Here is an 18117-nt window from a genome sequence, read left to right as displayed (position 1 = left end):
AGCCATGAAAATTCTAAACAGGTGTGTGCTCGACAAAAGCCTTGCATCTGACAAGAATGACATTTTGGCTTCGTTTGGGCCGTCAGCCCAAAAATAAAAGGTTCTCAACTCTTTGCGTCACACACGATGCATCTAATTTTAGTATGAAAGTCTCCAAATAAAGTCTGCAACACATATGCTACAGTGTCCTGTTCCACCTCCATGAAATGATTAAAATTGTAAAATAACTTTAATGTCACCATGACATTCACAGGACTGATAACTAGTATGCTAAAAGCAAGAGGAGAACAGAACAATGAAATTGCAGTCTACTCATAAAAAAAAACAAAAAAAAACATGTTTGTCTCTGTACCATCCTCCCTGCGAAAGCTTGTATATATTCTAGTTAAGGTTAACTGGAAATAAATAAAATCCTAAAATGCTAATATAAGTACAAAAGTGCCTCTTTTAAGTGATTCCACAGTGTGCACGCATTTGCATGTTTGACACAAGAAGGGTTTTTTAAACTGAGAACTTTGTCGCAGCTAAAAGGCGTAAAAGCTACATTCAAATCACCACCCCACAGCTAAGACATGATTTGCGGCGCTAATGGTTTCCAACAGTTGGCCTCTGACATCCGCCCACCACAGCCCTGTTGCATGTCAACGCGCGGGCTCATTCTCCAGTCTCGCTGCATTAATGACAAAAATGACGATCGAGTGGGGGGAAAAAAAAAGCGAGATGTGACATGTAGTTGGCCCTTGAACTCACCGATTGTGCCGAGAAGGAGGTCAGTAGATATTCTGCTTTCTTGACTGTGTCTGAGGAGAGAAAATAAGAGCGAATTACACACAGAGCAAGAAATGGAGACGATGCGAGGACAGAGAAAATAGGTGTGTGACAGAAGGGCAGGGAGGGGAGAAGGAATGAGAGACTGTATGAATAAGTCAGTATTCATGTTGAGGAGTGGAGTGAGTTCATATTCTTCTGACGGACTGACTGGATGGACAAACAAACATCTGATAAACTGAGTGAGTCATGTAGTTGAAGGCTAAATTCATGAAATAATGAAACACTGAACAGCCCCACTATTAATTATAAACCCACTAGTTGAGCAACTGGATAAGTTTATATCAGTGGTGAAGAAGAATTAACTTCATTTTACTTAAGTACAAATACAGCAAGTAAAAAGTCATGTTTTGAAAATGTACAGAGCACAGGTGCGTAGGAGTAAAGCACGGGCCAAAACAATCAGGGAAAAAAAACAACTTCTGCACACTGTCCACTTCACTTGCAAATACGTTTACCGACAATGTTTCAGTACTCAGAGTGTCGTTAGGTCGTCTGCTATCACTTATTTGCGAGTGAAGTGGACAGTGCGCAGGAAGTTTTCCCAGCTGTACCTTTACAAAAATTTGTAGTGACTCAAGCTGTCAAATTAAATGCAGTGGAGTAAAACGTACAACATTTTCTCTGAAATGCGGCGGAGTGGTGTGTGAGTGTAAGCGGCGCACTCAAGTACAAGTACCTGAAAATGTGTTCAAATTCAAATTGGAGTATTACATTTCCATTCTACCACTTGTCAATAGGGTGCAGCGGCGGCGGCTCATTAATGGACTCATCCACACACCGATTCATCTCATATCATTGCCTCGACTTATTACCGGCTGATTAGGCGAGCGGATAGCGTTATTGAACGCAGGCCTGGCCGAACGAGCGAGGGGAATAGCCGATGAGCGAGCGATGCGCAAAGGAGTCTGTTTGAATGACAGCAGAGCGAGCGGCAAACCCCTCTGAAGTGAAACTCAAACATGCAGAACTCGAGTGGAGCAGATAGTACAGGTAAGCAGGCGCCACAGCGAGAGGCAGAGCAAACAAGAAAGACGCGGGGAGGCTGCACTGAGAGACAGACAGCGAGGCGCAGGAGAGGAGAGCGAGCGAGCAGATAAAAGAGGAGTGATGGAGAGCATATCTCCAGGCAGCGACACGGGGAATTACTGTAATAGTTTCTGTCACTCCCCTTCTCTGTCATCCCTCGTTCTCTCTCTATCTCGCCCTCTCTCGTCTTTGTCCCAGCACAAACGCGCCTTTCACAGAGGAGTGCATCTTCTCGCAAAAGCACTTCAGAGGCTGATTCTGTTCGTATATCACTGTGTGTGTGTGTGTGTGAGTGAGAGTGTAGATGGACTATGTTGTCTGTGCCTACCTGATAAAATCAATGAAGAAATTCATATTCAGAAACACCTTCTCATATTATAAGTGAATTAAAGGCGTACAGGGGTGAAAGTGTGACTCCATTTCAGTGTTTCTACTGTGCAGATCGGTGAATAAATGCAACCTTGTGTGTCGTCCCTTTTGTCTGCACACCAATTCAGTAAGTTTAATCAACCCTGATAGTGTTTGACAAAGTTTTTTTTATTATTTTTTTTATTTTTTGTCTTAATCAAAAGAACTTAAAAAGTGAAAAAGGTCAGCTGATTGTATGAATGAACGTCGGTGTATGTGATGTGTGTGTGTTTTTTAACTGCTGCCAGCTGCTGTTATTCAGGGTCTTTCTTATAAGAGCTTCTAGCATTTTTAGTGTTATAGTTTATTAAAATGGGCTCCTGACAAAATAAATTCACTCTTAATGTCTGGTGAGTTTGTAAAATTAGAAAATTAGTAGTACAAGTCCAGAGGGGTGTTTTGGATCGTGAGGGGCTCAGGGCTCTTTCCGGCATTGGATGTTTGACCAAGACCCTCCTACAACCGCTCATAAATGAAAAATAAAACAAAAACGTGTGGCCTCTCTGCTCCAGGATTTTAAACTGATACTACTATGGACTAAAACAGTAGCTTATTTGGAAATGTTATATTAAATTAAGGACTATTTCTATATCCTCTTCTTCTTCTACTACTTCTCTATATTCACTATTCTTAAGAAAACACATAAATCTGTCTTCATTCCAACGCCCTTCGATCACAAAATCTCCCGATAGAGTCTAGATCAATTGTTACATATCATCCACCCCGAAAATGTCTTTAGTTGAGGCAAATGAATCAGAATGGCATTATTTTTCTGGTATTTGGTTACAAACCACTGTATTAGCCAAACAGTTAAAGCTATTATACTCAATGGTTAGGGGAAAATTAATGTGAACACTACATTTCATCACACTGGGGGGGTGGACCAACATGGTGGACCATCAAACGATAGTGACATTGCCTTTCATAGAAGCGTGGCTGCTGGCATGGAGGACAACCAAAACTTCAATGAAATCAGTGCATCATTATCATCAAGATGTGACCTTATACTGTTACATGAAAGTGCCTTCTCAGCACTTTCGATTAAAACATTCAGTAACATCAAAACTTTCAATTATATGCTTATCTGTCTGTGTGTGTGTGTGTGTGTGTGTGTGTGTGTGTGTGTGTGTGTGTGTGTTCAAGGGTGACCCTTTGACTTACCTATTCCCTCTCCGTCGTCCCAGAAGAGCGATCCTTGAGCAGTGCCGCTGTCGCTCAGGGCGACGATCAGTCCTAATTTATTCTTCCGACTGAAACAGATGAGGGTAGAGGGGGTTATAGCATATTGCTAAAGGACAACATCTATTTATACCTGCTGCTGAGGACAAATACATTAACATTCCTGCTGGGGGCCTCCACCTGAGCTCACCGCTGCTGGAACACTTATCACCCCTCAACTCCCTTTCATGCTTGGCCCCACTGCCGCTTTCTTTAACACGCACACTAACGATCATAGGTGACATTCATTTTTACTGAGTGTTGGTCATACATGGCAAAGTCTTTGAAACAGTCAAACACAGCGGCGATACACACTCAACCCCTGTGACACCTCATGTCATTAAGACACAAACAGACACACACGCACCGAACACACAGGGTGCTGACCTGTGCCTGTGTGCTGTCATGATGTGTCAGCCATGATGTGTGCGTGCACTCACCTGAGGACTGTATTGCACTCTGCCTTCTGCCAGGGTATGATATATCCTCCTCTGATATGGAGATTGATATGGTCCAAGGGGGTGTTCATTGTCAGCGTTTGGCGGCGCACTCCCACATCTTTGGCCTGATGGAAGCAGCAATAATTACATACTATTAAAGTACAAGAAATCATAGACGTAGTTAAACTTTGATTCATTTTATTCAACAATCCCTCGTTGGGAAATTGGCATTTGTGCGCCGGTAAATCTCAAAGCGCGCAGTAAAGTGTACGTCAACCGGCAAAAGGTTACATTTGAAACATTTCAGCGATTTATTACGCGTCAAAAGAAACTTCCTTTCTTTCCCCCCTGGTATTCTCCACTTTTGTTCTCAGCCCCTTTCCGTTTGCTGAGAGGACAAGTTTAATAGAGGTAACCACTCCCCTCCTCCATCCTGGGCCCAGATTGATGCTGCTGTTTCTCGTGCTTTTGTTTGGCTTTATGATGCCTGTCTAACAGATGGGGAGTCCCCTAGCTAGAAAGAGACAGAGCGATTGGATGTTTGTTTTTGTCATCAAGGCGCCTTCTGCCATTGTTGAGCTGCAACATCTTTAATGATGTTGTCAAAGACTGTCGTGTCATTTGGGTTTTTGGTCCTAATTGTGTTTTTTTTTTTTTTTTTTAAACATTTTCATAAAATGTTTTTGGCACAAGATAAGAGGCACTGACATCCTTTCATATATTAGTACATGTTAAGTATAGTCGGATGAGTTTTATCTCTCACAATAATAGGTGTTGTCATTATTTATCAGCGCTATCAACTGTATTGCTTCATTGTAACGAACTTGGACTCACCGTGTGGTAGTCGTACCAGCGTGCATCAGGAACATAGCCATCCACAGATGTGACTCCCTGTCAGTTAATCAAAAGAATAATACCCATCAAATCATGCAGACAAGGAAAACAAAAGGAATACACGATGTGATACGTATGTGTGTGTGTGTGTGTGTGTGTGTGTGTGTGTGTGTATATATATATATATATATATATATATATATAGTATATAGTATATAGTATATATATAGTATATAGTATATAGTAGTATAGTATAGTACTGTATCGTACAAGTGTGTGTGTATGTGTGTCTATACCTTGGCAAGGGCAGGGGTGATGAGGAAGGCAGGTCCCCAGAGGAACTGCTTGTAGACTCCATAGGTGTTTTTATCATCCACAAACCTGGGACACACCAAGCACAGATGAAATTAAGTGTGACTGCAAGAAAAGAAAATTAAAAAATCTCTCCTGCGTGCTCAGCCCAGACAACTGTTCGAGCTCCCATTCAGAATTCAGTGGTTTGAAGATGCAAGCCAAATAACCCTGCCAGACTCACCCTGCCAGCTCCTTAAAAACCATCTGTGACTTTAGAAGAGTCTCTTAAAATGAACCAGTATGTCTCTCTCTCTCTCTCTTTTTTTTTCTTCTTCGTATAGTTCAACACGTTCACATCTGGGAGCTGCCAAGTGAAGCCACAGTCAGCCACGGTTGGCCTCTAAACAGTCTCGCCGGGATTAAAGCAGAGTGCCTCGTGCCTTGCTCGAGGGCTGCTTAATGCCGCTCCTGTGGCAGGGAAGACACTTCTAATCGTTCTCACCCTGTCAAGTTATTCAAATGAGCAACAGCTAATGAGAGAGGCTTGGTGGCAACATTTCCAATACGAGATGAAAATGAGTTGGGCATTAAAAACAGAGTGGTGCTGAAAACGTTTTGGAATGAAAGCTCTACCTAAATTGTTTGTAGTCCCGAAACCATCACTCGTGATACCCTGCATGCCAATGAGAGGCAGTGTAGTATAAAAGCAGGCAACACGATCCATCCAGGCACAAACAAAATGATTTGATTGACTCATCACATGTAATGTGATGTGCGGCGTGTGCTTACTCATGCAGGAGTGGTCTCACTACTGTGCTTCCTTTGACGTGAGCCTCATACATCAGTGTGTACAGGTAGGGCAGGAGTGTGTATCGAATGTTCAGGACGTCCCGGGACACGTTGGCAAAGCGTTCATCCCAAGCAACAGGATCTTGTCTCTGATGGAAAAAAAAATGTGGAAAACAGGCAGGTTAACTGAAGCGAATCATATCCTTAAAAAAAAAAATGGGAAAAAGGAGGATTTTGGCCTTTTGGCTGTTGGGAAAGTTATCACTCACATTTTTACCTCCATAGTCATGTTGCGGTTTGCAAGCTGACAACATCCATCAACAAATTATATTTGTCGCTGACAGATTTCATTACCTAGCCGGCTAACTAAGCTAACATTAGCTCCAGCTAGTCAGTGGAAAATGGCTTTCATGGCTTTGTAACATAGCGGGTGGTCGTAACTAATCCCTCCTATATCTGGCAGCACAGATGCTACTGAATGATCACAGAAATATGATAGGAATATTACAAAAATGCTGCAGTGTGCGATCATGGCCACACACTGTTTCCTGTCATTTAGATCGTGACAGTGGAATTACTCCATGGTCGTTGCCACAGTTAGGCTGCCGATATTTGAGAGCCACGGCTGGGCCCTTAGATTCTAATGAGCAAACCTCAGTCAGATAAAGGATCAATGCGTCAGGTGGATCTAACTAAGCAACCCCTCTCCCCCTGCACTCTCTCTGCTACTGGGGGATGGAGAGAGGGACGGCAGGTTAACAAGGGGGATGCATTTTTGGTCATCTTGCTAACAGCCCCCCCATCGAACTGAGAACTTATGGTCTGTAAGCTTTGACTGGACTAGAGAGGTGTTAAGTTTTTCAGCTGATCCCAAGTAGAAATAACTGTGGAAAAAAAACAAAACACAAAAGAAAACCTATACAACATCCACTGACTTGACTTTTCTCATCTTGTCTTGTCGTGTTTGCAGCGCTGTCTTTGCAACTTTTCCAAGTGTTTCCGTGCGTGAAGAGGGACTGGCGGAGACACTCTCCAGTTTTTAGCACAGCAGAAAAAACGGCCTGTGTGCATTTATACTGAAAAATGATGCCCCGGCTACTCTGTCCCACTCTGTACTGACATTTGCCTCATTTTAATTGGCAACAAGTGTCCCCTTAAGAGACAAGGACGGAAAACGAGGACGCGGTGTACTATCATTCTGTTGATATGGGCCAATCTAAATGTATTAGCTCATTTTGTGGAACTGTATTGAGGACAATAATCAGTCTGGTCAAGTAAATGCTCATACACACACGCACACAGATTGAAATTCATAGTGATTTTTCATCTGGAGCGTGTCAGCGCCATTTGCTCCTCCCTATTATACCATGTCTGTTTGTGTGTCTCAGTATGTACTGCATTTTAATGTGACTATGTGTGTGTGTGTGTGCGCATGCGTTCTTCAGACTCCTTTCAGTGGTTTGGTGTGAATATGTGTGCATGTGTCTGCTGTCTTTTGAATTGAATGATAATAATAATAATGATAATGATAATAATAATAATAATAATAATAATAATAATAATAATAATAATAATAATAATAATAATAATAATAAAATAAAAAAATCACAAGATATTATCATACAAGTCATCTCAGAGACTAATAAAATGCCAGATACTTTCTTCCCAGCTGCAATTTAGCTGGGTCAGGTTTGATAATAGTTATTAACTGTAGCCCAGTGGTTACTAAGTACAGGCCTAACAGCACATGATTGAATGCAGAACATTTCCATTACCGTATGACCTAAGGAGTTTACCAGATTATCATTTCATTTTCTGTGGAAATTTACAAGATTGTAATTATCTGGAAACCCAGGCGTTCTACCTGCCTCCCTTTTTAGTAACCCTCCTTTTGCCCCCTAATGTCTTACAATCAGATGCGTTCACTGTGGAGTAATTACCATGCTAAGTTGAAAGTGTGTCTCTGTGTGTGGAAAAGAGAACAGAAAAGAGAGCGTGATAAAATACATTTCAATGAAACTGTTCTACTGTCCAGCCTGAGCCAGATGTGTCCCCACAAAATATCAGGTTTCTGAGGCTTTGATTATTTTCAAATGTTATTTTTATTAATTCTCTTTTTGTCTCATTTCAATTCCAATCATGTCTGTTGCGAGCAGATACACCATGCCCCCTGACAAGTAGGAAGACTGACTGAATGTGGCATGGAATTATCCTGTCGTGCTAGCAATCAGTTTTTGTTAAAAAAAAAAAAACAAAAAAACAAAAACTTGCTAATGGTAAGCTCCTTAAAATCCCAAATTACTGGCTGAAGAAGAACGCCTTAAGGAAACATAATGACTTTATTTACAACGACTGCAGTGTTGAGATTGCGATGCTTTTCTGACATAGCCAGAAAAAAAACACTTTATCTTTGCAGAGACACACAGCACATTGCTAATGCTGACCAGAAGCAGGTGACCACTGTCACTAGCCGCCGTGAGAACAGCATGCGCAGGCATGGCCAACGTCTTGGATGGTGAGACACGGCACCATCGCTTGGACACAAAACTGCAGTTAAAGGAAGTTTGCTTATGATAATGATTACATATGCTAATTATTGTTAGTACTGTAGCATACTAGCACTTTGTTCCAATTCAATTTAAAGGGGCTTTATTGAGATGGAAATAATAAGAACATTAATGCCAAGTGGAAAAGTACAATTTGTCCAAACATCGATGTGAACATCAGAAATAAACTCTGCTACTTGTCTATGCAATGAACAGCAATGAACAACATGCCCATCCAAATAATCATCAGCAAATGTAACCATAACTGCAAACCAATGTGACAAATGACCAGATCTAACGCAGTTCTGCACGTGGTTCATCCAAATGGTGTTGCTGAACCTAGCTGTCTAAGACGGCGGATGTAAATTCACTAATCACTTTGAGTAGTGGCAGCCACAAAAGACATTGTCAAGTGTAGCATTAGCATACTGGCTATGGTGACGCTGCAACAATCAGGTGTGTGTGATAGTGTGTGGATGTCTTTTTGTGTCAGCATTAAGGGGATTTATATATTTAGCACAGGACTGAACGGTCCACTTTGGAAGACAGTTTTTTTGAGGTCTCACTCTCAAATTGTCAAAAACTCGACTCTTAGAGATGGCGGAAAACCTGACCTACAATCCCAAGGTGCCAGTATTTTGCGACTCAAACCAACTTATAAAGTGGACTAAGTATGAGGGCTGGGTTAGCAACATGGCTATCCATTCCCAATGTGACACCAAACCCAATAAATACCATAGAAAATATCCACATTTGTGCCTGTGCTGGGATATGAAGCAGCTAATGGCAGCTATTGTTCAAGCGAAACGTTTGAAGCAAACAGACCGGTTAGACAGCTGACAAGGTCCAACAAAGGACAGACGCTCAATTTAACACTGCGTTCCTCACCTACCATTTCAACCCTGAGCCATCTAGCCACTTTTGTGAAATGCTCTCCCGAAAAATACACTTTTTTTAAATTTTTTTTTTTTTTTAAACTTTTTTAACATTCAGTCACACAAATCTTGCATGACTCGACAGTTATACCACTGTCTGTTGGGCCCTCCAGGTAGACTTTTCATCTGTGGGAAACCAGAAGAGGGATTGATGAAGAGATGGGAGCGAGGAGGGCTGACGGATGAGAAGCAGACAAGAGAATCCATCTCACGAATTCACCTAATTTACGGCCACATTTATAGGTGGCAAAAGGCCTCGTGACACACACACACACACACACACACACACACACACACACACACGCACACACACACGCACACACACACACACACGCCGATTGTGGACCGATATGTATGTGTGCACACGGCCTCAAGGAAAAAAAATGAGGTTATCGGGCTGTGTCAGCCCTCCTCGTCTCTTCTTTCTCTCCTCTTCTCTGCTCGGTCTTCCTCTTCATTTATCTGTCGGGAATATCTGCTCCCTCGCCCCCGTCTCATAAACCTCTGCGTTACTGTTTTGCATTGCAGAGCACACACCATAAAATACATATATATATATATATATATATATATATATATATATATATATATATATATATATATATATATATATATATATATATATATATATATATATATATATATATATATGTATATATATATATATATATGTGTATATATATATATATATATATATATATATATATATATATATATATATATATATATGTATATATATATATATATATATATATGTATATATATATATGTATTTTTATATTTATATATACACATATATTTGGACAAACAATACATTCCCTTTGGGTGAATAACAATGTACACGATTCGAAATATGAGTAGCTGCTCTGGTGGAGAGTGTATCTGTTTTGTTTTTTTTTTAATTTCGGGTCACATCCAATATGACTGTGGACACTGCAGTATATTGCTGGTGTGGGTAAAATTATCTCAAGGTCAACACTGAAAGTTGTCTGAGGGCAAAGAGACACTAGGCGTGACAGAGCTCCAGGAGTGACTCTGCAAAAAAAAAAAAGAAAGAAAAAAAAGCTCTCCTCTCTCTTCCTCTCTCCCCCTACTGTCTCTGACCTTGTGTACCCCTCCGGCCCAGTTTTTGTGGCGTTAATACTTTGTTGCCAAACGCCTTGTTAAGCGGACACGAGGTTGAAATCGCTAATGATGATTGGGGGGTTTTATATGGCTGGATGGAAAAATAATACAGATTTTTACAGTAGCGACCTTGATTCCCTTTTTACTTCTGTCTCCCAGTTCTGCAGAGTGTATCTTCCTCTCCCCTCCTCTTGCAAAAAGTTCCCCTCTTGTTCACACAGCCCAGTTCTGAGTCAATCGCAGGTGTCACAAAAATTGTTTATTCAGCCTCGTCGCGGCTCTCACATCCTTATCGCCACCCCGTGTCACCGCCGTTTAACTTTCCAAATTGCCATCTTGTTTTATCCTCTGCCAATATTATCCCTCATCATTTTTTCCTCCCTCTCTCTGCCTCACAGCCAGTGAACCTCCCCTCCCCACCCCCGCTCCTTTATCTGTCTTTGCTCGTCAGTATTCACCTTTTCCTTCTCCTCCTACTTGGTACAAATGCCTTCGCTGCTCCCTCACCTCTTCTCTCTCCGTCCCCTCTTACTTTTTTCCCTTCCCTCCAACTTTATCTCTCCCTCTCAAACTGTCATTTTTGCACTGCCCCCACTCTCCCACCGTGTGTTTGTGCACGTGTGTGCGTGTTTTTCCTGTCAATTTTCTCCATGTTTAAACACCCATTTGCAAGCCATTATTAAATGATTGGAATCATAGGGTGTGTGTGTGTGTGCGTGTGTGTGTGTGTGTGAGTGCCGGTTAGGTGGTGTGCAGTGGCGCCCGGATCACCTTGAGAATTCAATTATATCCACACTCCATACCGTTAAAAAGCACTGACACGCACACACACACACACACACACACACACACACACACACACACACACACACACACACACACACACCTGTGTCCTGTCTAGTATTGCAGACTCCAGTGCAGAGAAAGTTCGCCCGGTGGGATCGATCTCCGGACGGGCGTTATTGGATTTCTCAGATGTGTTCCAACGCTCTTAAAGGTCACCGCTAGAATGAATGCCACCGACACTACACCACCAAACAGGTCTATCTTTTTGTGTGTTTGTGTATGTCAGCCGCAGATTAAGAGAGGGACGGGCAGAGAAAAGCAGCAGCAGGTTTTTTTTTTGTTTTTGTTTTTTTTTTTTTAACAGGAGTGCTGGTAAATGTCTTTTGTACAGTCATATTCACACAACCTGAGCCGCCATTCAGAGCACAGGAACACTCGAGCTCATCATCTCCCGAGCAACAGTTGAGCGTCAGCCTGGTGTCATTTGAGGCCACTGAGCTCGGCTCTTAGACCGTTTGAAAGGACGCGGCTCCTTTTGTGGAGATCTAATGCCGATCGTTCACATTCAGAATGCAATGCATTGATAACACTGGTTTGACTGATTATCAATAATTATCATACAAATCCAAATTCATTATCAGTAAGACAAATTGTCCAGAAGTATAGTTATTAGACAGGTACTACGTAATGCCTTACATTTTCCCTTTTAAGTCTGACACTTGGACTGCATGACTTGAGTCACATATCTGCACACTCAAGGCTTTTTTTTAATAGTATCAACACTTTAGAGTTGAATACATTCTAGAGATTCTAACCACTAATCTCCACATAAAATACCGCTCTTTCATTAGTGTAGTGGTGTAGCAATGGGGCTACATTTCCCTGGACATTCAATTCACAACACTAAACCCCTCACCACCATTTATGGCTGTAAAAATTCAACAGGATTCTGATGATCGCTGGGCGTCAGGTTAGCTTAAATGCACACACATCTCATAGGTGTAGTTATGGCTTCTGGTTGGCCATCAGCATGAAATGAAGAACCGTAAATATGAGCAAGAGTAAGCAAAAGCTGAATTCAAGTGAGTTCGGAGCATAGTGCATCTCCGTGTGAGCGTTTCTCTCTTGTTTTGAATCCACTCACCGGGTTACCCTTGCCGTTGTGGTTGCGTGAGTATGGATAGAAGGCACCCAGCTGCATCCAGCGCAGACACAGCTCATACTCGGATGGATTAAAGAATCCACAAATGTCTGCTCCAGTCTGAAAAAGGGAACAGACAGAGAAAAGTGTCAGTTGAAAAGTGTGGAGAGGTAGAAATGGACAGAAAGATGGGCAGCAGGGTGCAGGTGTGCACCCACCAACCACAGGAAGAGGGCTCACACTGCCTCTGTTGCAATAGGTATCATGTTTCTGAAGTGTCATTGAACAAGTCACCGCACAAGTGAGGGATGCTGCGCGTCTGACCCTGTGGCCGGGCGTGGGGCATGCAAATGATTTACCATAAAGGGATCGATAAGGTGTCCGGTTACAATTATTATTAGACACACTGAGGAGATGAGAGACCACAGAGGGACAATATATGTGAAAGAAAGGAGGTTAAAGAGACAAACCGGCAAAGACGGACCTCAATATAAAAAAAGCTTCATTAAAGACTACTCAATTTATACCGAATGTTCACAGGTCATGACAGAACTAGCGCTCGACTCCTCGGTCAGGGCTGAGCTCGTAATGACATGCCTCACATTGTATCTCGAGACGTCCTCTGATCAAAGAGGCCTAGCAAACAAAATAACATCAGTCAGGCCGCTGTAATCTACTTAGAGGAGGACAAGGTCGCATCAATGAGATTACGTCTTGTCAAAACTGAAATCAGAGGATGATACTTACGTAAGGGATGCCAAACAGACTGAACTCCATCATGCCTGTAGAACAAAGGAAAATGGGGAGTTATGCCAAATGAAAGACTCCTGTTTCTTTTCTACGTTTGCAGGCATGTGTGCGTGAACGTGCACAACCCTACTATTGTCGGATTACAGGTCAAAATGCAGACTGCCATTACTGATATACTCTTTGCAGCTTATGTCTCCATGTACCTATAATGGATTTCTCAAGCTGGTCCCAGGCGGCAAAGTTGTCTCCGAGCCAATGTCCAGCCCATTTTCCGCTGGAGGGGTAGGTGGACCTGGTCACCACGATCCCTCTTTTACCTGTCACATTCAGCAGGGCACTGCACAGAGAGGAGAGACTCAGGGATTTGTCTTGCACATGCAAATAGCATAAACTAATGCATTAACAAACAACAAGTGCGGCGTTAGGGTGTCTCCTCCTTCTTAAGTAGACAACATTAATTTTGAAAAGGGAATGAGCCCTTTAGTTGTGATTGTTAAATCCAGCACGGTGCCTAAATGAAATAATTCCTAAACTTGAGCACCTGAGCTCGAGGCCCAGTGGTGCAGAGAGTCCCAAGGCTCTTACATAGCCAACTCTGCAATCTGTCCTCCCAGAGTGAGAGGAAAATGTCACCGCAAGGACCAGTTGTAGACGATTATCATAAAGGTTTAATGAGACTGTATTTCCGGGGATGGCTGGGAGGTATCGGTTACACATCTCCCGTGGCTTTATTTTCCTCCTGAACGCGTTTGCTGTGACAGTTCTTACTCATCCAATTCTCTTTTCTCCTCACCTACAACTAGTCCGACAGTGTCCAGGTTAGCAGGATTTGAGATTATCGCGATAATCTGTCTCTACTTCCAAATGCAGTCTGATCCCGTGGGCAACGCAAACACATTTCTTTGGGGTGATGCACATCCACCAAGATGATGTATCCCGCTCGCTGTATTTAAAATATCACAATAATGTACCAACGGTTGTACATCTGTGTTGATTCATAATGGACATTTTGGAGTGATTCACAGAAATATGTTTAATCACAGGCGATGTATTAGCTGTTTAGCACATGATAATACCACCTACAATACAGATCATACAAACAAAAAAATGATTTTGCCACATAAACACGCAAACATAAAGCATTTTCACTCACTCGTAGGTGGGCTTGGTGTGGGACCATCCGTAGAGGTTGTGCACGTCGTAGTGTTTGACTCTCTTTCCACTAGGGAGGATCTGCTCACTGTTCATGCACAGAGTCTTGTGGTTTAGGCCACGGTGTTTCGACTCCAGGGCTATCAGAAGGGCGCACAAACGCAGAGACCATCAAACAAACGCTTTAAAGGCATGTTCCCGCTGATAACGCCATACCTTTGGTCAGAACAAAATAAGATTTGAATGCGCCTTACGTGGCATGTAAGGAGGGTTCTCCAGAAGAGGATTACCAAGACATTTCTCTCCAACTGTGCCGTGGACAAAACTGGCAGGCTCGTTCATGTCCTACAGATGGGACACGTGGAAGTGAAAAGAGAATTGGGCTGCGCGACACAACACGAGTTCCCTTAGTTTCATTGTGTTCATTGCAGGTTACTCACAATCCAGAGGCCGTCGAACTTCATGGTCTTGTCATAGAAATCCTGAATTTCCTGCCTCCACCACGCTGCTGTTGTATCGCGGAAGAAGTCAGGGAATGCCGCGAATGCCCTGTACAACTGGAAATTGACCAGGAAAATGATAAATAACAATAAAACAAACAAACAACCAAGTCCAAAAGACGACCCTGACAGCAATTCCTGAAAAATGGGCTATATGGAACTTCTGTGTTTCACTAGGAACCTGTCGTTTCTTGACTGATTCCTTCACAAAGAAATCCACAGTCCAGCAGCATCCAACAACAAATCGTCATTATAATCCATTCACATACAGCCACTAGAAAAGTGATTAATACATGTAAATTGTGTCACATAGCCCCATACATCTAAAGCATAATTTGGCTAACTAGCTAGGGAGTGTTTCGTGTCAGAGTGGTGAATATAGAAAATCTTGTACCTTTACTTGGGTATCCCAGTCCAGAGATTCATCCACAGTGACATTAGGGTAATCAGGCCAGACCTGCACAATAGGTGACGGATAATTATCTCAGTGCACATTATGCAAAACACATTGTTATGCCTCTTGGTGTCGATCTCTCTGTGTCAATATTTTCCTCTTACCTTCCCCCACACAATTTCATCACTGAGCTCCTTGGGCCATTTGATGAAGACGTCCGCTGCTACACCTCTTTCGAAGGCAGGGTAAGGTTGGGTCTCATTGCCTGAGATGGCCGGATCCTGGGATTATAAAACACACAGCTCTTAGTCGAGAGCGGCGCACGATCCAGTAACTTAACATTCCGCCTTCAGAGAGCTGAGCCTAAGACATCTTTAATATTCACACCTGCCTTATGGTTTCTGGTGTGCGAGTCTCCATTCATTTTAGAGTGTATCAATAGTTTATAATGTGATGGCATTACCAGAATGAAGATGAACCTCATGCCCTCTTTCCTCATGGTGTCAACCAGGGCAGGCAGTCCGTCGAAGGCGGGGTTCAAAAGAAAGTCCAGTTGACGTTCCATGTAGTCGATGTCTCCATACTGCACATCCTGCAGCAGACAGCGGTCAAAGCTCGGAATTAGGGTCCAACAGACTTTTGTTTGGTAAACAATATCAGAAGCAGATGGGAGCAAGATATAGCAATAATTTAAACAGAAGTGTTGTCCTGCATTTGATTTAGTTTTTGTTTGTTTTTTGGTATGCTGAGGATAATCAAACTTTGAATTAATTAATGAATGACTGCTGTGGTGGAGAAAATGGAATAACAGATAAAACTTCGATCTTACAGAGCCAACTTTCCCGCCATCAGACGAGGAAAAGGAAAATAATTGCTTATTTTGCTACCATTATTCCCACTTATAGACGCTGAAATCTGCAAAGTTTGTCCTGACATCTGGTGTGCAACACCTGAGATATGAAAGACGTGAGGGTTTCATTTGCTGCTGGCTGTTATTTCTTACAGAGAGAGCAAAAACTTCATCTGCTTTGGTTGCCTGGTGTGTCTGTGGCAGCTTGAGGTTGGTTAGTCTGTAAAGCGAGCTGATGTGCAGCCTTTGTAAGTAGCTGCATTTTCTGCTTCTTTTCATTCCAGTTAATGATGCAGGATTCTTTTTGGCTGGCGTCAGCTCCTTGCAGGTTAGGGCTTTGTGAAAGCACATTCCGGGGAGCACTTGATTATCGACGGAAATTCTTATGTTCTGCTCTGCATGATGAAGAGGATGGGATTCTGGCCTGTTTCCACGTGGAACATCTTGCCGTGGTCAAACACAGTGCTTTTATTTTCTGTTCCTTGTCAAACTTGGATCCTTCTACAGCCTGACAAACATGTTATTCAAATGTGAATCCCTGATTCGACTGTCAGAGAGAATTACTGCTTCTGGTACAAACTGGAAACGTCTAGAGACTGTGAAGCCTATGGAATGGATTCCAAATGAAATTAGAGGTCACATTCTGTCAGGATAAACTAGTTGTACCTAATGTAATCCATAAAGTCAAGGTCTCCTATTTGCTAATTCAGTTGTGTGTTGCTATGGTTCGCATGCAGTCATATCATATTGTTAAATATGAGTAGATGTCCTTATACTGTACAACTGTACAGGAAGAAACATGTTCAATACTGACACACTCAGTGAATGCTGAAAGCAGGCAGACATACAGTGTTGGGATTTAATTGTATAAGATGCATGTGGGAGGTACCAGCATTGTGTCTTGTAAAATACTGTTATGTTATATCACAGTTAATTTCATTGATCACAAAAACCCTGTCTTACACAAATGACACACACAGATCTAAATTCTGGTGGGAACGTAGAAGATGAGGATGTCTTCTTGTTGTGTGTCTCTTTTGTTGAACTGTCCATGAAATAAAGACAGATTTAACATTTCACATAATATCACTAATGTCTTGCACTCATTCAATTAGGACAACTACAAGCAGCTTTGTAGGGCATCATCAGACTGTTTCTAGGGGATGCGCATCAATGATTCCTGTTAAAAAACACAACTTTATTTTACTCTCTTGCACTCTTGTGGCCCTTGGTGACAATTTGAATTCAGACATCTTAAAAAAATCTTGTCCGGGAACTTACATAGGGTATACCCGCTTTCTTCATGTCTTTGTACAGATCTGATATCTCCTTGTCGTTAGCATAACCATAGCGACAGAGCTGGAACCCAAGGGACCAATAGGCAGGTAGAACAGGCCGTCCAATCAGCTGTTAAGAAGAAAAATAAACAGGGAAGTCAAAACAATTCAGCATAGAAAAAGTTGTTTTGCAGGAAATCGGGACACTGTCCACAAAGTGTTTGTTTGATTGTTTGTGTGAGTGTGTGTCTGTGTGTGTGTGTGTGTGTGTGTGTGTGTGTGTGTGTGTGTGTGTGTGTGTTTAGATAGGCTAAATGAGAGAGCGCAATGAAGCGAGGAACTCCCAGCTGCTGCAGTCCATCAACAGCGGCCCAGGGCCAGACACAAAACACACACCGACACACACATAAGTGCACACACGAATGCACACAGTTACACACACACACACACACACACACACACACACACACACACACACACACACACACACAAACAGACCAGAGGCCTGAGAACACTTACTTCAGTGTACTGTTGCACCACGCTTTCAGGCGTAGGGCCCAGGACCATGTAGAAATCCAGGATGCCGCCCAGAGTTCGGTAGGTCAAAGCTGGAGTGGGCTGGAACGTCACATCTGGACACAAAGCAAACATGACATTTATGTCTCTTAGAACCCTATAGGAAGTTGTGTGTTTGTGTCTATGTCTCAGTGTTCTCCTACTGTGTGGCACGTGTGTTTTAGTACATAAAGAGAAAGCAGGGGGCAGTGCAGGAGAGTGGGAAAATAACTGAAACACTTTATTCTGAATAAATACACAGCATG

The 18117-nt window shown here is 42.4% G+C and overlaps 1 protein-coding gene across 1 annotated transcript in view; it reads right to left on the bottom strand.

Annotated features, from left to right (window-relative positions):
• Window positions 1-18117, bottom strand: part of si (sucrase-isomaltase (alpha-glucosidase)) — a 71428-nt gene that overhangs the window by 6551 nt on the left and 46760 nt on the right. Inside the window, exons 30-46 of the mRNA XM_037118725.1 lie at window positions 17816-17928; window positions 17301-17426; window positions 15633-15761; window positions 15334-15450; window positions 15170-15232; window positions 14716-14832; window positions 14530-14620; window positions 14277-14415; window positions 13327-13460; window positions 13121-13155; window positions 12377-12493; window positions 5841-5989; window positions 5054-5138; window positions 4758-4814; window positions 3924-4048; window positions 3427-3515; window positions 751-800 (exon numbers count right to left, since the gene is read on the bottom strand). Coding sequence (XP_036974620.1) covers window positions 751-800; window positions 3427-3515; window positions 3924-4048; window positions 4758-4814; window positions 5054-5138; window positions 5841-5989; window positions 12377-12493; window positions 13121-13155; window positions 13327-13460; window positions 14277-14415; window positions 14530-14620; window positions 14716-14832; window positions 15170-15232; window positions 15334-15450; window positions 15633-15761; window positions 17301-17426; window positions 17816-17928 — 1736 coding nt within the window. The remainder of the gene's footprint in view (window positions 1-750; window positions 801-3426; window positions 3516-3923; window positions 4049-4757; window positions 4815-5053; window positions 5139-5840; window positions 5990-12376; window positions 12494-13120; window positions 13156-13326; window positions 13461-14276; window positions 14416-14529; window positions 14621-14715; window positions 14833-15169; window positions 15233-15333; window positions 15451-15632; window positions 15762-17300; window positions 17427-17815; window positions 17929-18117) is intronic.

The sequence above is a fragment of the Acanthopagrus latus genome, chromosome 2 (assembly GCF_904848185.1).
Source record: "Acanthopagrus latus isolate v.2019 chromosome 2, fAcaLat1.1, whole genome shotgun sequence".
NCBI lineage: Eukaryota > Metazoa > Chordata > Actinopteri > Spariformes > Sparidae > Acanthopagrus > Acanthopagrus latus.
The sequence above is the reverse complement of the archived record's forward strand: the minus strand, read 5'-3'. Positions and strand labels throughout refer to the sequence as shown.